At 55.3% G+C, this 22,777-nt stretch overlaps 2 protein-coding genes across 6 annotated transcripts in view; both read right to left on the bottom strand.

Annotated features, from left to right (window-relative positions):
• Positions 1–434, bottom strand: part of LOC119566303 (sulfotransferase 1 family member D1) — a 40,622-nt gene extending 40,188 nt beyond the window's left edge. Inside the window, exon 1 of the mRNA XM_043548240.1 lies at positions 344–434. The gene's annotated coding sequence lies outside the window, so the exon portion shown is untranslated. The remainder of the gene's footprint in view (positions 1–343) is intronic.
• On the bottom strand, positions 83–21,779 carry LOC119566304 (sulfotransferase 1 family member D1-like). Of its 5 annotated transcripts, XM_043548245.1 has the most exons (12): positions 21,594–21,779; positions 8,644–8,771; positions 8,332–8,576; positions 7,490–7,618; positions 7,280–7,377; positions 7,066–7,192; positions 6,687–6,781; positions 3,304–3,484; positions 2,703–2,829; positions 1,852–1,953; positions 830–960; positions 83–574 (listed from the first exon to the last, which is right to left on the bottom strand). In XM_043548245.1, exons 3-9 carry the CDS (start codon positions 8,510–8,512, stop codon positions 2,717–2,719), a joined length of 924 nt encoding a protein of 307 aa, XP_043404180.1. In that variant the 5' UTR covers positions 8,513–8,576; positions 8,644–8,771; positions 21,594–21,779; the 3' UTR covers positions 83–574; positions 830–960; positions 1,852–1,953; positions 2,703–2,716. The 5 variants fall into 5 exon arrangements, with proteins under 5 accessions (XP_043404180.1, XP_043404176.1, XP_043404177.1 ...); XM_043548241.1 differs by having other exon boundaries at positions 830–1,953; positions 2,479–2,829; XM_043548242.1 differs by having other exon boundaries at positions 830–1,953.
• Positions 21,780–22,777: the final 998 nt, after the last annotated feature.

The raw sequence follows: 22,777 nt of genomic DNA, 5'->3' as shown, positions 1-22,777 counted from the left end.
CCTCTTCATGGGGTGCAGGGTAAGGGCCCCTCCCAACCTGCTGGGAATTTAACTACCACAGCACGACCCAGTAAGACACCTCCACGGAGTCCAGAGAGACAGTTTATTGCTCTGGTCTGGGCACTGGCCAGCCATTTGTGTGGGGCCAGAGTGAGGGGGGAACCACATTCCAGCCACACTCAGGAGTGAGGGGCCGGAGCAAGGCCCTGTGGGGCTGAATCTGAGGGTTTGCATGAAAGCGCCAGAGGGAGATACAGGGGCGTCTTGTGTCTGCCGCACAGGAAGGGGGATGGGCAGCTTTTATTGACACCCAGATCTTGGGGAGCGGGGATGCTGCTGAGACCTCGCTGGGGAGGCAGGACTGACAGACGCAGGGATGGACCCATCAGCAGTTCGGCCGGGGGCCCCCGGTGAGAGCGAGGCGCGATGCACAGGCAGCTCCATGGGCCGTGCTCCCTGGGATCCCCTTCTCTAGCCGCGCAGCAGGGACGGCCCCGCCAGTCCCTCTGCCGCGTCCTCTGGCTGCGCCCCACGCTGATCTCCAGCGTCGGGGGGTCCAGATCCACTCCCGCACCTGTGCCGGCAACAAGGAGAGACTTAGAGCCCGGGGCAGAGGGGGACACGGTCACCGGCAGCACTGGGTGGGCAGAGCTCTGGCAGGTCCCTCGGACCAGTTACCCCACAGGGGAGATGCAGCCGCGGGGAGGCGTCTCCCTCCCCAAGCACCTGGCTTCCTGCCGTGAGCTCCTGTCACCGGACTGAGGGCAGCAGGGCCGTGCCAGTGCCGATGCTGTGCTCGCTGGTCGGGGCCTCTGCCCTTAGCCCTTACCTGCCCACGCCTCCTCCCAGAGCAGTAACAGCTCCAGCCCCCCAGCGCCATGGCCAGCAGGAGAGCCCCTCGCAGCGTCCACAGCAGGATCCTCAGCCCCGGCTCCAGGAGGCCGCGCTGCTCCTCCGGCCCTGGCAAAGGGAGCAGGTGAGAGAGAGACGCCCTCACCTCTGCCCCTCCCTGCTCCTGCCATGGTCCCTGTGACCTGCTGCCTAGCCAGGAGGGCAGAGGTTGGTTTGTGTTTTGGGTGGTTACTGGGCACTGTGGGGCCCTGAGCAGGCCTGGGTTGCCCGGCCAGCCCCTGAAGGGTGCATGGAGCAGAGGATGAGGGTGAGCGAGCACTCGCAGAGCAGGGTGTGAGGTCCAGGGCCCCCGAGTCAGCCCGAGCCCTGTTGTCAGGACATTGGGCTGTTACTCGTTGGCTTTTGGTTACCCTGGCAGCCATCCCGGGGCCGGGGCCGAGCTCGTCAGGGGCCCAGTGCCGCAGCCCTGCCTGGCCGGGAGCACGGGGCGAGGCCAGGGCGTGACGCTACCTGCCACCCGTAAGCGGACGCTGCCCTCTCCGCGCTGCCCCCCGTAGTGCACGGAGCAGCGGTAGGGGCCCTGCTCGGCCAGCGTGACGCGGGGCAGGAGGAGCAAAGCGTTGCCCCTGGGCAGCTCCGGGGCAAAGACTCTGCCCCCTTCCTCGTGGTGACCGTGATGCCGTCCAGCTCCATCAGCGCCTGGCCCTGGAAGTACCAGGTCACCCGCAGCTGCCCGCCCCGCGCCCGCCCCGCACGGGGCCGCGGGGAAGCTGCACGTCAGGAGCACGTCGGAGCCCAGGAGCGCCGTCACCGACTTATCTAACCAGCGCGTCAGTGAAGATGCTGTGTGCGCCAGGGCTTCGCCCATCCGCGTAGGCATCCACCTCCCCGAGAGGCAGTAGCCAGGCCGCTTGGAGAATTCGTCCGTCCACCTAGCGCTGCCTGCGCTGGGGCTGAGGTTGGTATACCGGCATCTCTCAAGTGTGTAGATTTTCACACCTCTGAGGGCTGTCGCTATGCCGGAGAACATTCCTAGTGGAGACCAGGCCTGCGAGAGTCAGAGCCAGCCTGAGGGAGCAGCCGGCAGTGCGGTGTCTGCCCCTGGAAGAAACAGGCGGAGAGGTTTTTGGTTGGGGGTGCAGGCTTAGAGGAGCGGTCTTGGTACTCTGAGCAAATAACCCCCCAGTTTCCTGGTATCTGCGTCTCTCTGCGTTCCGCGACGCAGGCCTTTGTACAGTTTGTAAATAAACAAAACTGCATCAAAGAAATCCCCGACTGCCACCGATTTCTCCTCCTCACAGGAACAAGCTGCTGGATTTTTGGCTAGCTGCTCAGGTCAAAGGGTTACACTCCTGCCCTTGCTAGCGGCTCTGAGGACCAGGGGAATGCAGAGACCCCCCAGCCCCATGGAATCTGTCCCCCCAGAGTTGCCAGCTTTTCCTGTGGTGCTGGCAGGGCCTCCCAGCCAAGTCCCTTTTCCCTTTCCCTGGCTCACAGAGAACAACCCTGAGTTCATTGCTATTTACACAGCCCCATGGAGGAAATGCAGCCGCCCGCCCCCCCACCCCCCCGCTTGACATCGATCTGCGACTTCCTGACAGGTGAGCTCTCTGTGGTGCGACTCACCCTCCAAGCAGCACCTGTGCCCCAGGCGACGGGAGGACACTCGGGGAGGGGGGGGGGGGGGCCATCCTGGGCACATCCTGTCTCGGGCTGAAGGGGAAGTTTCCTGAGGCACCAGGCCCCACTCCCACCTCTGGGACACGCCCTCCCAGGTATCACAATGTCCAGGGTCAGGAGATAAACTTTTATTGCAGCGCTGTTCCCGGGGGCGGGGGGGCTGTCAGCACCTGCGGGGCGGGCCCTAGATCTGGGTCCGGAAGTGCAGGCCGGTCCCCTCCATGCGGCGCTGGTAATGGGCGTCGAATGCCTCGCTCTGCGCCACGGTGAAATGGTTCTTCCAGTCGCCAACCTCGCCTGGGGAGGAGAGGGGGTATCAGCGGGGAGACCCCTCACCAGCAGCAGCTGCCCCTTCCCCAGGAAGTGCCTTCCACCCCCAGCCAGGGGACCCCGGCTCCAGGGAGCGCCCCCCTCCATACCGTGCCCCGCAGCCGGCTGGGTCACAGGACAGGACCGCCGGGAAGAATGCCATGGGGACCCAGCCCAACAGGAGTTACCCAGAATCCCTGGGAAGAGCCGAAAGGACACGACCCCGCCCCCCCACCTGTGACCTTATGGGGCGCTAATGCCAAGGGAGCACGGCCCCCCACAAGGGACTATGGGTAATAAGGCAAGGCTTCAGACCAAGCAGGCATTACCCAGAGTACCTTGCGCAAGTCCCCGAGGCCCCGTTCCGGAGGGCTACGGAGCAGTGTATAGGGAACTTTCCAGACAAAGCCAGTGGGGTAAGGGGTCCCCACAATCCCCAGGTCCCCCTCCCCCTCCGCTCACCCTTGCGCATGAAGGGGCTGACGGTCTGGTCGAAGATGACGCTGGGCATACTGCTATAGTTGGCCATGGGGTTCTCCTTCATGATCTGGAAGGACGTTTGCTGGACGATTTTCTCCAGCACCTCTGGAGGCAGCTCCACCTCCAAGAAGTCCATGACCCTGCGGATCTCCCGGGCCGGGTCCTGGTGAGGGAGAAGGATGCTGATCCAACGGCCTCTTGATGGCAACTGGCTGAGGGCCCAGGGGTGCATAAGGGTTACAAGGATCCCTTGGGTCTGGTAGCTACACAGAAGTTCGCCAAGGGACGTGGTGTGAGGTCTTTAATGAAAGCCTGTGTTGCACTGGACATGGCCGTATGGCACTAGGTAACGAGTTATGTATAGACACTGAACTCTGCCACCTCACTGGTTACCCCTTTTTCCAGATAAGGTATTAATATGTTGAGCAGGGCTGGGCCCAGGACATTCCCCTGGGGGACCCCACTATTTATCCCTCTCCACTGTGAAAACTGACCATTTATTCCTGCCCTTTGTTCCCTGCCTTTTAATCAGTTACTGATCCATGAGAGGCGCTTCCCTCTTATCCCAGGACAGCTCACTTGGCTTAAGAGCCTTTGGTGAGGGGCTTGTGAAAGACTTTCTGAGTGAGCGTCTCCGCTGCGGTAAAATACCTGCAGCTGGCCTGCGTCAGCTGACTCGGGCTCTGTGACGTTATTGACTTGAACTGGGACCGTATAGAACATTGTTGCAACCAAGGTCCTGTATTAGCACCAAATCTTGTATAAAGGGGGTCAAATAAGGTGTCTAAGACAAGGTTATGGTTGGCTGGTTAGGATTATGCGATCTGTTTGCATGTATCATTTTTGTATTTAAAGTTTTAAGTATTGGCTCTATACTGTCTGTATTCCAAACTTATGCTATGCTTCCGGGTGACACCCCAGGCAAGTTGGGGTCAGCTCTGCCTAGCCTGCTGGGTGGCCCATTAAGGACCATCAGTGACACAACTGACCCACTGAGAGAAGGCAGACACACCTGGGGACTCAGCCAGGTGTGCAGGGCCCTGCCTAGGGACAGAGCTCTGAGGTGTTCCCAGGCCATGGGATGGGCAGCTTGTCCTTGGGACAAAGAAAGCAGAGACCACATGGCAAGAGACTATAAAAGGCAGCTGCCGCTCCTCCATCTTGTCTTCAATCCTGCGTCTGGCCTCTGGAGGGACTTTGCTACCCTGAAGCTTTGAACCAAGGACTGAAGGACCCATCCCAGCTGGGGATGTTCTCCAGAGACGGGATTTGAACCTGCCGTTTATTCCGTCACTGGTGCAAGCCTGAGCCGAGAACTTGGCCATGACTGGATGGAATTGATTCCATTGAACCCGTTCTAGCTCTCGTCTCTATCTTTTTCCTTTTATGAATAAACCTTTATATTTTAGATTCTAAGGAACCCAAGCCCCATGATCAGCCTCAGTCAGTGACACGAGCCACCCAGGGGCGTTTTATGGCAGTGTAGAACTACCCGGAAAGTCCAGGTACACTAGATCCACTGGATTCCCCTTGTCCACGTGTTTCCTGACCCCCACAAAGAACTCTAGTAGATTGGTGAGGCACGATTTCCTTTTACAAACACAGTGTTGACTCTTCCCCAGTAGATCATGTGCATCTCGGTGTCTGATAAATTCTGTTCTTCACTAGAGTTTCAACCAGCTTGCCCGGTACTGAAGTCAGGCTTCCCGGCCTGTGATTGCCAGAATCGCCGCTGGAGCCTCTCTTAAAAATCAGGTTTGAGAGTAACAGCCGTGTTAGTCTGTATTTGCAAAAAGAAAAGGAGGACTTGTGGCACCTTAGAGACTAACCAATTTATTTGAGCATAAGCTTTCGTGAGCTACATCTCACTTCATCGGATGCATACTGTGGAAAGTGTAGAAGATCTTATTATATACATACAAAAAGCATGAAAAAATACCTCCTCCCGCCCCACTCTCCTGCTGGCAATAGCTTATCTAAAGTGATCACTCTCCTTACAATGTGTATGATAATCAAGGTGGGCCATTTCCAGCACAGGTGAGAAAAACCTGGATTTGTGCTGGAAATGGCCCACCTTGATTATCATACACATTGTAAGGAGAGTGATCACTTTAGATAAGCTATTACCAGCCGGAGAGTGGGGGGGGAGGAGGTATTTTTTCATGCTTTTTGTGTGTATATAATAAGATCTTCTACATTTTCCACTGCATGCATCCGATGAAGTGAGCTGTAGCTCACGCAAGCTTATGCTCAAATAAATGGGTTAGTCTCTAAGGTGCCACAAGTACTCCTTTTCTTTTTTCTTAAAAATCGGAGTCATATTAGCTGCCCTCCCGTCCGCTGGTCCAGAGGCTGATGTGAGTGATAAGTAACATGCCACATTTAGCAGTTCTCCAATTTCATATTTGAGTTTCCTCAGAACTCTTGGGTGATGCCGTCTGGGCCTGATGGCTTCTCACTGGGCAGGGGAGGTGAGCCCACATGCCCCTCCACGCATCTCCTCTGGCTTCTGCCCACTGGGGAGAAGGGTCTCGGGGCTTCACCCCCCACAGGACATGCCTGTCGGGGCTCGGGGCTTCCACAGGAGCAGGGTTGAAGCCCTGAGACTCCCTGTCCCCGCAGAGCTGAAGCCCCAAGTCTCGGCAGGTGAGCCCCACAGGGCTGAAGCCCCAAGTCTCGGCAGGTGAGCCCCACAGGGCTGAAGCCCTGGCACACACGCCCGAGCTCTTCAACATGTGACGATCGTTGTGTGCGGCTGGGTACGTCTGGCCACCCCTAAGTTATTCCCTCAGTCTGTGAGGAGAAGCTACCAGCGAGCTTGATCTTTTGAGATGTGATTTCAGCCAACTGATTGAAAATGCTGGGAGAAGGACTTGGAATTAAGGATCTTGCAGGAGACAGCCAGGGGAACGCCTTGTGAGTCAACTGAGGCACTCGAAAGCAGGTTATGTAACTATTTCCAGTATACTCATTCTATGGCTTGACGCCCTCTTCTTTGACGCTAAACTTCTCGTGGTTCTCGCTGTCACTGCGTCGAAGCGCGGCGCAAAGGGGAGCGGGGATCCGGAGGGGGATTTTACCAGCCGGTGGGTTCTGACTCTGGGGTCTGGAAGTGCTGGGAGTGTGCAGGGGATCGGGGCTGGTAACTCCAGAGAGGGGCTCCAAGGGGCCAGGGTGTGCGCCGGCCGCTCGCTAACCTGGACAGAGTGAGCCCCACGGAGGCTGGGGCGGCAGAGGTTGTAGTGCCAGAGGCTGGTGGTTTCAGGGAACTGACCCATGGCGGGGCCAGACACGACTCTGTCATGCTAAGACCCCTGGGCAGCGTGACTTGCCCCTTGCCCCCCGTCCCCTCCTTCCACACTCACCTCTTTCATGTCCTCATAGAAGACGTAGAGGATGCGGTGATTGGCCCGTTCAGCCCAGTATCTACAGACGTGGTCATACCACGAGCCACAGGCCACTGTGGGGAGAGAGGCCAAGCTGACATGACCCTAATCCCTTCGGCAGAGGTCATAGGATGTGACCTTTGGTGTGGTCACCATACGGACTCCTGCCAGAATTCCTTGCTAGCCTCCCCCAGGAGGTGAGGACCGGTCCGTACACCCCGACGGGGGAAACCTCAGGTCTGGAACCAAGGGAGCTTCCTCACACCCACAATCCCTTAGGGCCCACAGAGCCTAGGAAGGGGTGGGGAGGGAGGTGGGGCTGCCATGGGGCCTCTGAACCCTCTCGCCCAGTACTAACGTTTCCCATCCATGAACTTCTGCAGATAGAGCTCCCAGGGCCCCGGCTCGGGCTGTGTCTTGTTCATCTGGTCAAAGAAGTAATACGAGACCAAGTTATCCTTGGCATTTCGGGCCACGTAGATCACCTGGGGAAGAGAGAACAACGTGACTGTGGGTTGGGATTTAGGGGTACCAGCAGGGCTGTTGGGGGACGGGGGGAGAGTGTCTCTTGCCTTGCATCTGTTCTCCCAGAAGGACTTGGGAACCAGCTGGAAGGGCAGGTGGGTCTTGATGACTCGGGGGGGAGGAACATTCATCAGCTGCTGCACACCTGCGAGAGACGGGACCAGAGGGGGCGTCAGCCCTGCGGGGGGAGCCCAGCAAGGCGGTGGTGGGGTTGCAGCCTTGCCCTGCCCCCGGGCAGGCAGAGCAGAAGCACCCACCTGAGGGCACTGGGGGAGGAGAGCAGATCTCCAGGAAGGGGATCCGGACGTGGGTCGGGGCTCGGCAGGCTTTTTCCACGTCCCCTCGGACCAGGATCAGGTCCACGATCTCCTGCATCCACGTGGTCCCTGCAGCGAGACAGTCACAGACAGAGACCCCACCATCCCTGCTCACGCCCAGGCAGCTTGATCCAGAACCCCTGGCAAGGGGCAGTCGTAGGACAGGATGCTACAGCGCCCCCTGCTGGGAGAGCAGCGCCCCGCCGCCACCCCACAGCGCCCCCCGCAGCGCCCCTCCCTCCCCACAGCACCCCGCTCCCTCCGCACAGCGCCCCCTGCTGGGAGAGCAGCGCCCCTCCGCCACCCCACAGCGCCCCCCGCAGCACCCCTCCCCTCCCCACAGCACCCCACTCCCTCCCCACAGCGCCCCCTGCTGGGAGAGCAGCGCCCCGCCGCCACCCCACAGCGCCCCCCGCAGCGCCCCTCCCTCCCCACAGCACCCCGCTCCCTCCGCACAGCGCCCCCTGCTGGGAGAGCAGCGCCCCTCCCCCTCCCTATAGCACCCCCACAGCACCCCTCTCCCTCCCCACAGCGCCCTCTGCTGGGACAGGCCAGGTCTAGAGTAGCCAGGAGCCGCCCCCCAACCAGCGCCCCCTCTTCCTACAGGCCACGGCAGGAGTAGCCAGGAGCTCCCCCCACAGCCAGCGCCCCGCCCCCTCCCCACAGCGCCCCCTGATGGGAGAGGCCGGGCTGGAGTAGATGGCAGCTCCCCACGCTGTAAGTGCTTCTGCCCCACTCCCTATGGCGCCCCCTGCTGGGGGAGGCCAGGTCTGGTCTCTTACCTGCCTTGGGGTAGGTGGAGATGAGGAGGTCGTCAGGCCAGGCCTGGAAGTTCTCGATGGGGCCCCACTGCTGGGCGATGGGCTCCATGAGCGGGATCCCGTGGACCAGCTGGAGGGGGAAGCGGTGGAAGACGTCCTGGGATTCTTGCAAGACCCTAGAGTAGGTCTTTGGCGCTGCCATGGCACCTGCTTCAAGGGGCGGGGTGGGGAGCCCTGCTCAGGGATAGGGACCCCTTGGGGGATTCCTAGCTGGGGAAGAAGACTGGTTTCTGGGGGTCCTAGCCGGGGGGAGGAGGCTGGTTTCTGGGGGACCTAGCCGGGGGGAGCAGGTGGGATTCGGGGGGGTGCTGCCTCAGGGCTTCCTGGCTGAAGGCGCAGGCTGGGTCCCGCCTGATCCTGTCGGAGCTGCTGGCCGTGTCCTTTGCAGCTGAGATTTCTCCCTGCACAAAGATCAGTAAATAACCTTTACCTTCAGTCCAGCTGGCCACGCAACGAGGGGCTGAACTTGTAACCCTCCTGCCAGGTGGAGCTGGCAGCCACCCGGGCCGGGTTCAATATCTAGGGGTTCCTCTGCACCGACACAACCCAGAACCGGCTCCAGCCCCCACCCAGTGACCTGGGACAATTACCGCCCACCCCGGGCGCCGCTGAGAGGTAAAACTTCCCCCCCTCACACGCACAGAGTCTGAGTGTAGAAAAGAGACTCTTAACGAGAGGAGGGACGTCGCCCGGCGTTAATTAGGGAAAATGCCACAAGCCGGATTCATACACGTAACGCTGTGAGCGGGACGCCCACACCAGGGTGTCGGGGGCAGAACGTCCGCCTCCTGTTCCTGAGACCTACAACCACCAGTTCCTTGTCTGTGTCCCCCAGTCTCCACCTGTGAGGATGGGACACAGCATGGAGGGGGGAGTGTTGCCCTGGGACTGTGCCCTGGGGACAGGAGACCTGAGAGCCTGTCACCTGAGCGGGGGGGGGGGGGGGGGGGGGGGGGGGGAGGTGACACCTCTGCCCAGGAATGTGGACACAGGCTGCAGGAGGGGGCCTGTTGGGTGGGTTTAGTTTCAGTTTGGGGCTGGGTGGAGGAACACAGGGAACCCCAGGGCTGGGGTCTGAGCTCCCTGCTCCCCCAGAAGGACTTGACTGAGGGGTCCTGGGTGTCCCCACAAGCTCTGTTTTGGACTGTGTTCCTGTTGTCCAATAAACCTTCTGTGTTACTGGGTGGCTGAGAGTCTCATCCCAGGAAGAGGGGTGCAGGGCCTGGACTCCCCCACACTCTGTGACACCCTCCACCCCACCCCACTCACGGGGGGGGGGGTTGCTTCTCAGTGAGGACCCAGGGCTCAGAGGCGCGTCTGTGTGAGCTCCCCTCCCGCCCGGGGGAGAAGGCACCTGGCTTGTTCCTCCCTCTGAGAACTTGCTTTGGCTGCCCCCCCGCCCCCACACAGCTGCTCATTCCGCTCTGCTGGCCCCTGGCCAGCCATGGCTCCTCTCTGCTAGTCACCCCGCCAGCCGCTCCTTCGCCAGCCAACTGTCAGTCACCTGCTGCCACCTGCCTCTCTGCTGTGACCCCTGCAGGTCCATCTCTTAGTGATTTTCAGCCCTTTTCAGGTTGGGCAGAGACCCTGCCCCCCACTGTGACGAAGTGGGACTGTTCTTAATGTTTCCTCTGAATAGTGTGGGAGTGCCTCAGTTTCCCCTAGGCAGTTCTTAAGTCTCTAGGGGGTGGGGTAAGGGTGTATGATCATTGCAGAGCCCTAGAGGGTAGGTGTGTGCGGGGGTCTGGACACAGAGAATGGCCGACACCTTGTTTCCTGGCCACTGATGGCCTGGGCCCTTCCCCCCTGCAAGGTGAGAGCTAAAGGGTTGGAGAACAAAGGAATCAGGTGCCCTCCTGGCCTGGGAAAGGGACAAAGCCCAGAGGAGGAGGGGCTGGAGGGAGTTTCAGTTTGGGGCTGGCTGGGGACATGTAGTGAAGGGCAGACGTGGTTGTCTGGCTCCCTGCCCCCCAAAATGGACCCAGCTGAGGGGTCCTGTTCTCTGCACCTACAAGCTCTGTGTTAGACCATGTTCCTGTCGTCTAATAAACCTTCTGTTTTACTGGCTGGCTGAGAGTCCTGTCTGACTGCGGAGTTGGGGGGCAGGAGCCTCTGGCTTCCCCAGGACCCAGGCTGGGCGGACTCGCTGTGGGAAGCGCAGGGAGGGGCAGAGGAGGCTGAATGCTCCGAGGTCAGACCCAGGAAGGTGGAGCCGGGGGAGCTGTGTGTCCTGCAGACAGGCTGCTCCCTGAGAGGAGACTTCCCCAGAGTCCTGATTGGCTTCCTGGGGAGCAGTCCCAGAGCATTGCCCGGGGACTCGTGACACCCACCACAAGCGATTTCAGCTCTCATTTGAGCACTTTAACGTAACAAAAGGCTCCTAATGAAAACTATTTAGCTCTAAGAAAAGGAGTACTTGTGGCACCTTAGAGACTAACCACAAGTACTCCTTTTCTTTTTGTGAATACAGACTAACAGGGCTGTTACTCTGAAACCTATTTAGCTCTGTGATTGAACGATGGGAGGAACAGGCTAAACCAGTCTGGGGAACCCTAGGCAGAGTCCACACCTCCTGGCTGAGACGCCTGTCCCCACCCCTCTTACTTTCACAGGGCTCTAGCATGTCTGTAACTCAGGCCATAGAGCTTCTCCCAAAACAATTCCTAGAGCAGATCACGGTAGCATTTCATTTCACTAAGGGGGTGTGATGAAGTGGGGGAGTTTCTTGTTTTTCCTTAAAATGAACAGGAGGACTTGTGGCACCTTAGAGACTAACAAATGTGTTTGAGCATAAGCTTTCGTGAGCTATAGCTGACTTCATCGGATGCTGTAGCTCACGAAAGCTTATGCTCAAATAAATGGGTTAGTCTCTAAGGTGCCACAAGTCCTCCTTTTCTTTTTGCGGATCCAGACTAACACGGCTGCTACTCTGAAACTTGTTTTTCCTTGTTTCCTATGGGGGATTTTCTTGGTTTTCCTCTGGTTTGCATGCAGAGGGGGTGGGACTCAGTTTCCCTGGGTGCTACGGGTTTAACGAGGTGATGGGAGAGGGAGTTTGTGGTTACCCAGCACTAGCGAGGGAACTTGGGACCCTGGCCAGTGGCCTGGAGAATGGAGACCCCAGCGATGGGTGACCTGGGGAGCCGGAGGCCCAGCTCGGGAGTCCCAGCCGGGTCTGGCCAGTGGGGGGACAATGGGCTGTGGAGAAAGGGGAGGGGGCCCAGGTGACGCTGTTTACGACCCTGTTTACCTGGAGAGGAGACAATGGACAGAGGCGGGGCTTGGGGCCGGTGATATTGGATGCCCAGCGGGGAAGCAGGGGGGCTCAGGGCTGGAGAGAGGGATCAGGCAGAGCCCCCCTGGATGCAGGGGAGACTGGGATGTGCTGGGCTGAGGGGGGCCAGGCCTGAGGCCCGGAGAGTTTCCTGGGCTGGGTTCAGACGCTCAATAACCCTCCTGTTTTACACGGGCGGAGAGTCGCTCCGGTCTAGAGATCAGGGTGGCATCATCCCTTCAGGAGGGCGGGGGGTGGAGGCCCCGGGGATCCAGAGCAAGGGGACTCCATGAAGGGGCCCACAGCGAGAAACAGGCGTGCTAAGGCTCAGAGAGGTGCGGCTCCAGGAGGTGGAGGGGCTGAACCCCGAGAGAGAGTGGACCCCTGAGAAGGGCTGTCTCACTGAAAGGGGCACCCCCCACAGACCGCACAGGGCCAAGAGTGGGCACGATCTGTGTGTAACCCTTTTGCCCGTCAGAGTTGGCAGCAACAAGGGCCAGGTTCAATATCTAGGGGATCCATTCCAATAACACAATGCAAACCGGCTCGAGCCCCCACCCAGTGACAAGTCCCTTTGGTTCTTGAGTCCAGCAACCCCCAGAATAGGGGTAAGTTAGCTGCACGGGGCCCGCTGTCTGTGTTGGATGGCGGCTTTGGTCTAGCACCTCTGTTCTGCCCGGCTGCCCTGTCGTGGCCCATCTCATAAGGGGTGCTTACCAATTCCCCCACAGGGAGCAAAAGGTTTCTATGCACCATCTTTATTTGCCCTGGACCGTCTTCAGGTTTGATCTTGTAGACCGGCAGATCTCCCAGCTTTTCCATCACCAGGTAAGGTATTGCCTTCCATCTGTCAGCTATCTTGTGTTTGCCAGCAATACCCAAATTTCGCAGCAGGACTCTGTCCCCCGGCTGGAGCTCCTGCGAACGCACTCTAGCATCATATCGATGTTTGTTGCGGTCTGCGTTCTTCCGAGCCGCAGCGGTAGCTAAGCGATAAGCATCCCGCAGCTTTTCTCTTAGTCGGGATACATATTGCTGATGAGTTTCATAGCTATCTCCATCCTCTGATACACCAAAGCACAAGTTTATCGGTAATCTTGGTTCTCGCCCAAACATCAAGAGATATGGGGTGACTCCCGTAGCATCGTTCTTTGTGGCATTGTAGGCATGCACCAGAAATGCGACATGCTGGCTCCAGGTTGCCTTCTGCTCTGGTCGCAAAGTTCCCAACATATCTAATAGGGTTCGGTTGAACCTCTCTGGCTGAGGATCACCTTGGGGGTGATAAGGCGTTGTCCTAGACTTTTTAATTCCTGCTATCTTCAGCACCTCCTTCAGAAGGTGACTCTCAAAATCCCGCCCCTGATCAGAGTGTATCCGAGCCGCGGAATCCATAGACTGAGAAATATTTGTCCCACAATACTCGAGCGACAGTGGTGGCCCTCTGATCACGTGTGGGATATGCCTGTGCATACCGTGTAAAATGGTCAGTCACTACTAGAATGTTCCCAACATTCCTCTTGTCTACCTCTACAGACAAGAAATCAATGCATACCAGTTCCAAAGGTTTGTTGCTGGTGATGTTCTTGAGATATGCAGCCCTCGTGGGCAGAGTTTTCCTTTGAACACATCGAGCGCAAGTCTCACATTTCCTGCGAACATCTTCAGCCATTCGTGGCCAACAGAACCTACTATGAATAAGTTTCAGGGTCCTCTCCATCCCTAAATGCCCAAAGTCATCATGCAGGGCCCTCATGGCCAGGGCTCTGTACTTTTTTGGCAGCACTAGTTGTGCTTGTTGTTTTTGTAAAGGGTCAGTGGTCATTCGGTGTAGCACTCCCTGAATCAGTTTTAGTTTGGTCCATTCTCTCAATAGTAGTTTACCCTCCGGGTTAGGTGGGACAACCGCAGCTGGGCTTCGCCCCTCCCTTTTGGCAAGTAGTGTATCACGAATGTCAATATCTTGCTGCTGGGCTTCTTGCCAGTCAGCCACATTGAGCATGGGCAAAGGAGATTGGTCCAATGCAATATAGTTCACTGAAGCAGAAGGCATGCATTCAGGGGGCAGGCCCAAAGCTTCTGCAACACATCCCTGAAGGCTCTCACGGGCCTCTGGCTCTCGGCGACTCACACTGCAAATAGCTCTCACTCCATCTGTGGGTATCACAGCACTTCTGGAGCCTGCGGACGCCTGGACAATGCATCTGCATCTACATTGCTTCTCCCTGATCGGTATTGAATGCTGAACTCATAGCTAGCCAAGGCGGCCACCCATCTCTGCCCTGTAGCATCCAGCTTAGCACTTGTTAGCACATAAGTCAGTGGATTGTTGTCTGTCCACACCTGGAACTGAGCACCATACAAGCAGTCTCGAAATTTCTCAGTGATGGCCCATTTCAAGGCCAAGAATTCCAGCTTGTGGGTGGGATAGCGAGTTTCACTATCAGACAATCCTCGGCTGGCAAAGGCTACAGGTTTACATTTGCCTTCCACTTCCTGGTACAGGACTGCTCCCAGACCCTCCAAACTGGGCATCAGTATGCAGGATAAATGGTTTGCTTGGGTCAGCAAAAACTAGGACTGGAGCATGAGTTAGGCAAGTAATGATTTCTCGAAAAGCCCTTTCACATCTCTCATCCCATCGTGGCCCAAATGGTTCAAAGGGGCCATAGTGTCTCTGCACAGGAGGCTTTGGGGACCTCCCCTTATTCTTGGACTTAGATTTGTTCTTCCTGGACTGATGTCCCCTGGTAAGATCGTTCAGAGGCTTTACAATCGTAGCATAGTTTTTCACAAATCTGCGGTAGTAGCCACTAAATCCAAGAAAGGTCTTGAGTTCTCTGTAGTTACTTGGACGTGGCCATGTAGTGAGTGCTTCTATTTTATCAGGATCAGTACTCACACCCTCTTGGGACACGATGTGACCCACATACTTCCCTGAGGTTCTGCAGAACTGGCATTTGTCAATTGAAAGCTTCAGACCATAATCCTCCAACCTATCAAGCACTTTAAGAAGTCTTTCTTCATGCTCCTCTAAGGTTCTTCCAAACACAATCAGGTCATCCAAATAAACTAACACTTGCAGTAAATTCATGTCTCCCACAACTTTCTCCATGAGACGTTGAAAGGTGGCAGGTGCTCCAGAAATCCCTTGGGGCATGCGTTCGAACTGATAAAACCCTAATGGGCAGATGAAGGCTGTCTTCTCCTTATCTTCTTCTCCCAGAGGGATCTGGTAGTATCCACTGCGAAGATCCAACACAGAGAACCACTGGCTTCCCAGCAAACAGTCTAAGGCATCTTGCACTCGAGGCATAGTGTACTGGTCGACCACAGTACGGCTGTTTAGGGTGCGGTAGTCAATACACATCCGGATTTTCCCATTCTTTTTACGGACCACCACAATGGGTGAGGCGTATGGGCTGCGGGACTCTGTAATGATGCCATTCGCAGCCAGCTCCTGAAGATGATGTCGCACATCTTCCATCTCAGAGAGAGCAATCTTCCTAGATCTCTCCCTGAAAGGTTGAGAGTCATGTGGTCTGATATTGTGCTCTACTCCTTTTGCACGTCCCACATCCCACTCATGCAGTGAGAACACCTTGGATCTTTCACAAAGTTTCTTCCTCAGGCGATCTTTCCAGTCCTCGGACACTGGTGAATCTCCAAAGTCAAACTTTGCTGGGTCTATTGTCGGAACTTGACTTTCACACTGGGGTTTTACAATCGACTCAGGGTCAAAGAGGTCTGCTATCTTTTGTCCTTGCTTCACAACAACATCACGACTCGTTTCATTAGCAATCAGTATAGTCACCCTTTCCTGGGCGTCAGCAGGTAGGGTTATGGCTCCACTGGGGACCAGCACTCCTTCAGGGAGCTCTCCTCCCATCGGCTGCTCTATCATGGCTAACGTCCGTTTACTGCCTTTCAGACAGGTACTCATGACAAGCACTTCTTGCTCCGTCCTTGCAGGCACTACTAAGGGGGTCGTGCCCGCGTACTTCAGTGCCCCAAGCGGTAGCTCAGATGTGTCCCTTTTAGAGCTCTCAATTTTCCTATAGGCTTCAGCACAAAGCGTATGGATCATCAGGGTATTCAGGTACTGGTCCCCAGCCCGCCTTCTGCAGTAATCCGCGAGTACCTTGAAGAGACTGGAGTTGGTCCCTATCAGCACAGACACATCAGAGGTCCCTTTAGGGTCAGGGCATATTAAGGCAGCTGTGTCTACCTCTTCTCTTACCCCAGAAACCTCCTTTGGGAATTCCAGGTGCACTGTGACATACCCTTGGTAGGGGTCTTCCTCCATGCTGAGGCCACACAGGCCAAGGCCAGTCAGTGGCTGTATAGGCAGGTGCCTAAGCATCTGTTGGTAGAATGACTGAAATATAATAGTCACTTGAGATGCAGTGTCAAGCACTGCTTTACACTCCACCCCTTCAATCCTCACCGTGACCTCTGCTCGAGGCCCTATCAGTCCTGCGGGGATCCCAGCTGGACAGTCTTTTCTGGGGGAATCTTCAAATTCTGCAGACCTGGGGGGTCCCCGTCCCCAGACTCCCTGGCAGCTACCGGATCTCTCCCAACTGATCCTCAGCTTTCCATACACTAAGGAGGGGTTTTCTTCATTACGGCACTTGGCAGCACTGTGTCCATCCTGACCACATCGGTAGCAGAAGAATTGACCTTTCCCCCTTCGCCTGGGTGGGATGGTGGCTCTAAGTGTGGGCTTCTCAATCGCCACAGTTTGAGGCTTCTTATTCCTGGAAGTCTTAACTCGGTCAACGGTGCTTTGCAGCTCAGCTATCCGTTCCGTCAGGACCTGCATTTGTTGGGCAAGTTCCTCTCTGGTGCTCACCATCAGTACACTGGCCGCTTGCAGTGGTGTTGTGCTGGCTGGATCCGATGTTTGGGCTTCCCAAAACTCACTGGCAGCCTGCCTTTCTTCCTCCTCTCTGACCTCTTTCATCAGCTGGGAGTAACTTGGGGGATGTTCCCGTCGTTCTCTAAGCTGGAGATGAAGTAGAATCGGGTTCTGATACTGAGTTCCTCTTACAATTTGAGCCAGTCTGGTCTGATCCATCTGCTCAGCAGTCACTGCTCCCCTCATGACAGCTCTCTGAAGCCGTCTCTCCAGTCTCTGGATGTAGGCTGAAGCCTTCTCACCCTTTTGCTGTCGGGAATTAAGGAACTTACAGTAGCTGTCTTCAGGGCTCTCTGTGCTCCCAAAGTTGTGTTCAAGGGCCTCTAGGCAGTCCTTCACACTGACCCCAGGGTCAGTGAGCTTCAGGGTGCGAATCACATCTAATGCTGGGCCGCCAAGGCTCTCTATGAGGCATCTTCGCTTTTCTGCATCTGGTACGGCCCACTCTTGCAGCATTTCAGTGGTATGCTCTAACCAGGGTTCAAACTCCTCCTCCCCAGCAAATAATCTTAACTTACGACAAGAGTTTGACGCAGCATGGGACAGCACAACCTTTCCCAGTGTTTGCCCCAGAGCTTTTGTCCAATCATCAGCCGAGGCTGCAGCCTCTGAGCTAGAAGCTGCTGAGCCAGGGCCCAACAAACCTGACAAATTAGCCATTATACAAACAGTAATTTCCTCAAAATATAAGCACAAACAAACAAAATATAAATTGTTTCCGAATGTAGTGGATCACTCAACAGGTGCTTGCGAGGGGTACTGACCCAGGGATCCTGGACGAGCCCCCAGAAACGTAACCCTTCTGCCCGTCAGAGTTGGCAGCAACAAGGGCCGAGTTCAATATCTAGGGGATCCATTCCAATAACACAATGCAAACCGGCTCGAGCCCCCACCCAGTGACCTGGGACAAATATATACCACCCCTGCTGGGCACCTCCAAGAGGCAATACTTCCCCTCTCGCAAGCAGAGAGTCTGAGTGTAGCAAAAAGCCTTTTAATAACAGAGAGAAACCATGTGGCATTATGTTGGGGAAACACCACCAACAGGATTCATAACACAACCCATGAGCAAAAAAACCCACCCCAAGCAAATTGGGGCATGCCCCTTTCCCTTTGGTTCTTGAGTCCAGCAACCCCAAATCACCCAAAGTCCCAAAAGTCCAGTGACCCAAAAGCCTCTGTCCCTGGTCAGGGCAGCCCCAGAGTTCGAAAGTTTATCTGCGGAGCTTTACCTCCCAACCTGGGTGGAGATGGGACGGGGGTAAGTGGCACCTTACATGATCTGAAGCTGACCGCCCCACAGCTCCATAGGCCTTCGCTCCGCTCCGCCAGCCGCCCCACGAACTCCTTTGCTCAGCTCCGCTCCGCGGCCCGCCAGCAGCTCCCGCCGTCCTATGAACTGCTCCACCAGCCTGTCCACAAACTGCTCCGCGTCCCACCAGCAGCTCCCGCCGTCCCACGAACTGCTCCACCAGCCTGTCCACAAGGCACTCCAGCCGTCCCGCAAACTGCTCCACAATATATCTTCAGGCTCCCCCACTACTTAACACAACACCCAGTGATTTCAGCTCTTAGTCAGTTCAGCTCTTTGGTGAATTCAGCTTGTAGTAGGGGAGCCTCAGTGCTGGTGCACTGTTAGCCCACAGTGAGCTCAGCAGCCTGTAACTAGACTTCTAATGAAATCAAAATTAGCTCTGATATTCCACAGTGATAGGAGAAAGTGCAATTAGCATGTAAGGCCCTCACCAAGGGCCCCATGCCACCAAGTATTAATACCTGTCCCCAGCCTCTCTCAATTCACACAGTTTTGGAACCCATGACCCTTGCCTAGCGAGTGCTACTGTGTTGATGTTGAGTCCCTCCAGCCTAACAAAAGGCCAAGTACAGTTCCCAGCACAGTTCCCATAACCAGTGTAATAACAATTTATTCTTCCTGCCCCAATAACAGAGACACTGGGGATCCCACAGCAGCCAAAGTGACCATTTGGGCAGCTATGGCCTCATTCCAGGCGGGGTGGGTGTGCCTATGCAAATGAGATCGGCCCCTGAAGTTCTTTTCCACAGCTTGCCACACCTCACCACCAGATGTCAGAGTGGAGTGCATCCTGACACTGCTTACATGTGAGTCCATGACAGGGGGACTACACAAAAATGAGGAAGTTAGTTAAACAGAAATTAAAAGGTACAGCGCAAAAAGTGAAACCTCTGCAAGCTGCATGGAAACTTTTTAAAGACACCATAATAGAGGCTCAACTGAAACGTATACCCCAAATTAAAAAACATAGTAAGAGAACCAAAAAAGTGCCACCGTGGCTAAACAACAAAGTAAAAGAAGCAGTGAGAGGCAAAAAGGCATCCTCTAAAAAGTGGAAGTTAAATCCTAGTGAGGAAAATAGAAAGGAGCACGAACTCTGTCAAATGAAGTGTAAAACTACAAGTAGGAAGGCCAAAAGAGAATTTGAAGAACAGCTGGCCAAAGACTCAAAAAATAATAGCATAAAATTTTTCAAGTACATCGGAAGCAGGAAGCCTGCTAAACAACCCGTGGGGCCACTGGACGGTCGAGGTGCTAAAGGAGCACTCAAGGACGATAAGGCCATTGCAGAGAAACTAAATGAATTCTTTCATCCGTCTTCACTGCAGAGAATGTGAGGGAGATTCCCCAAGCTGAGCCATTCTGTTTAGGTGAAAAATCTGAGGAACTGTCCCAGATTGAGGTGTCATTAGAGACCTCTTAGTCACCAGGTCACCAGTTGTTAGGCTTCCCCATCTCCAGGCCGTTGTCTGGGGGTCCCGGCTGCCAGGCGAGGTCACACCTCGTCCTCTTCAACAACAGACTCTCTCCCATCACCTTGTTAAACATGCAGCACACAGGGAAACTGAGGCACACACTATTCACGTAAAACACTACAAAAATCCCCAACTTCATCACAATTAGGAAAGGGAGAGGTAATAAGACAGAAAATATCATGCTGCCTCTATATAAATTCATGGTACGCCCACATCTTGAATACTGTGTGCAGGTGTGGTTGCCCCATCTCAAAACAGATCTATTGGAATTGAAAAAGGTACAGAAAAGGGCAACCATAACGATTAGGGGTATGGGGTGTCTGCCATATGAGAAGAGATTAATAAGACTGGGACTTTTCAGCTTGGAAAAGAGACGACTAAGGGTGATCTGATAGAGGTCTATAAAATCATGACTGGTATGAGAAAGTAAATAAAGAAGCATTATTTACTCCTTCTCGTAACACGAGAACTAGGGGTCACCCAATGAAATTAATAGGCAGCAGGTTTAAAACAAACAAACGGAAGTACTTCTTCACACAACGCACAGTCAACCTGTGGAACTCCTTGCCAGGGGATGTTGTGAAGGCCAAGGGTTCAAAAAAGAACCAGATAAGTTAATGGAGGACAGGTCCATCAGTGGCTATTAGCCAGGATGGGCAGGGATGGTGTCTGTAGCCTCTGTTTGCCAGAAGCTGGCAATGGGCAACAGGGGATGGATCACTTGATGATTCCCTGTTCTGTTCATTCCCTCTGGGGCACTTGGCATTGGCCACTGTCAGAAGACAGGTTACTGGGCTAGATGGACCTTTGGTCTGACCCAGTATGGCCACTTTTATGTTCTTATCCTCTATCACAGCCCATAAGTTGCTTTTTTGACAGAGTTGTTGGTCTAGTAATTAGGTGGGAAGCACTAGCCAGGATATATCTTGATATTTGGTAAGGCTTTTGACACAGTCCCACAGGACATTCTCATAAGCAAACCAGAGAAATGTGGTCTAGATGTGCTCCAGGCTAAACAAATCCCTGGTACCAGGATAAGTGAAATGGCAGCTGCTCCAGGTCAATTAAGACACCTGGGGCCAATTAAGAACTTTCCAGAAGGCAGGGAGAATGCTAGGTTGATTGGGACACCTGAAGCCAGTCAGGGGCTGGCTGAAACTAGTAAAAAGCCTCCCAGTCGGTCAGGTGGGTGTGCATGTCAGGAGCTGTGGGAGGAAGCTGTGCTGTTGGAGAGGCTGAGTAGTACACACCATATCAGGCACAAGGAAGGAGGCCCTGAGGTAAGGGTGAAGTGGAGCTTGAGGAAGTGAGGGCTGCTGTGGGGGAAGTAGCCCAGGGAATTGTGTGTGTCATGTTTCTAAAAGGTCAGCTACCATAGCTGATACTATTAGGGTCCCTGGCCCGAGCCCGGAGTAGAGGTTGGGCCTGGGCTTCCCCCCACCTTTGCCCCCTGATTAATCACTGAGACTGGGAGACAACAGAGACTGTGCAAGGCAGGATAACTTCTCCTCACCTCCCTTGCTGGCTTATGATGAAAATGGCTCAGTAGACTGTGACCCTTGTCTCTAGAGAGAGAAGGGTTATGTGGAGGCTCACAGTGAAACTCTGAGGCTAGCGAAATCCGCCAGGAAACGCGGGACCCACGGAGGCAAGGACAGAGCTTTGTCACAATATAAACATGATCTTACACAGAAAGCAGGCCTTATAAGGTATCAGGGGAAAGGTTATGACCTGCTGAAAGTCATTTCTCTATCCATATGTGTGTATCATTAATGCATGTGAAGTGATGAGAATTGTGTTGTAGGGTTGTCACTCAACCATGCTGTAAATTGGGGAATTAACCAGATATGAGCTCCCCAGAGGCAACAGCAAGGAAAGTAACCAATGCCCGGGTGGGGTGTGAAACAGCCAGGGAGCTACAATCAATGACTCACCTGCATGAGGCCACACCAGGGGAATTGCTCAACCTGGCCTGGAGACTCAGCAATGCCCCCAGACGTGCCTGGACTTGTGCTCCCCAAGCACATGGACTGAGGGTATAAAACAGACACAGGAGCCACAGGCTGGGCCTTTCTCCTTAACCCACCTACACTGCAAGCAACAAGGACACTCTGAAGACTCCAACTGAGGGGACTGGCCCAGATTTCAAGGGTAATTATGCTTATAAAATCTGCAGGTGACATCAAGGTGGGAGGAGTTGCAAACACTCTGGCGGACAGGTTTAGAATTCAAACTGACCTTTGCCAAATGAGAGAACTGGTCTGAAATCAACAAGATGATATTCAATAAAGACAACTGCAAAGTGCTTCTCTCAGGAAAGAAAAATCAAACGCAGGAATCCCTGGCCGGTGGTGCTACTGCTGAAGAGGATCTGCGGGTTAGATGACAACGTGATGCCGTTGCGGGACAGGCGGCTCTCCGGCTGGGGTGCGCTCGCAGTGGGCGATAGCTGTCCCACGCGCAATGGGCAGGCCCCAGCTGGAGTGCTGGGTGCAGCTCTGGGCAGCAGGTGTTAGCCAAGCTGGGGACAAAGTGGAGAGTCCAGAGGAGAGCAACAAAACTGGTCCAAGGGTCCGAAACCCTGACCTGACAAAAAGAACTGGGCGTGTTTAGTCCAGCGAAGAGAAGACGGCTGGGAACGGACACACTTCAGCTAAGTTAAGGGCTGTTAGAAAGAGGACAGTGATCAATTGTTCTCTCTGCCCACTGAAGGTAGGACAAGAAGAAATGGGCTGAATCAATCTGCAGCCAGGGAGACTAACGTTAGATATTAGGAAACGCTTTCTAACTCTAAGGCTGTCCATGGGTGGTGGTGGAGTCCCCATCGTTGGAGGCTACTAAGAACAGGTTGGACAAACACCTGTCCGGGCTGGTCTAGGTTTACCTGGTCCTGCCGCAGTGCAGGTAGCTGGACTTGCCGGCCTCTCGGGGTCCCTTCCAGTCCTGTGATTCTATGATCACCCCAAGGGCCATGGACCTTGCTGAAGATTCCTAATGTCTGTGCTAACAAGCTCTGTTCTACGCTGTGTTCCCGATGACTAATAACCTGCCTGTGTTCCCCTGGCTGAGAGTCACTGCAGGCTGGAGATCGGGGGGCATTGCTCCCTCTGGGGGTGGAGGCCCTGGGGGGCCAGAGCGAGGGGACTCCCTGAGGGGGCCCACGGCAGAGACGGGCGTGCTGGAGGCTCAGAGAGGTGTGGTTCCAGGAGGCGCTGAAGCCCAGGGCTTAACCCTGGAGAGAGAGTGGACCCCCGAGAAGGGTTGTCACACTGAAGGGGGGTCCTCCCTGGGACCGGACAGAGCTGAGAGAGACCACAGGGCCTCGGAGTGCATGACACCAGTAGATATGCACGGGGGACGGGACGCCAAGGAGGAAGTTTGGCTAGTTAGCTGTGCCATGGTCCTGTCCCTCGCTGGCATGT

The sequence above is a fragment of the Chelonia mydas genome, chromosome 6, assembly GCF_015237465.2.
Source record: "Chelonia mydas isolate rCheMyd1 chromosome 6, rCheMyd1.pri.v2, whole genome shotgun sequence".
NCBI classification, from domain to species: Eukaryota; Metazoa; Chordata; order Testudines; family Cheloniidae; genus Chelonia; species Chelonia mydas.
Note: the sequence above shows the minus strand (reverse complement) of the source record. Positions and strands in the feature narration are given on the sequence as shown.

What these genes read in the sequence shown, in the direction of transcription:
- LOC119566304 (XM_043548241.1), bottom strand. Translation starts at nt 8,512, where the DNA reads ATGGCAGCGCCAAAGACCTACTCTAGGGTCTTGCAAGAATCCCAGGAC. An exon ending in TCTGGGAGAACAGATGCAAG is followed by an intron (nt 7,193 to 7,279) that starts GCAAGAGACACT and finishes TCTCTTCCCCAG; the next exon opens with GTGATCTACGTGGCCCGAAA. An exon ending in GAAGTTCATGGATGGGAAAC is followed by an intron (nt 6,782 to 7,065) that starts GTTAGTACTGGG and finishes CTCTCCCCACAG; the next exon opens with TGGCCTGTGGCTCGTGGTAT.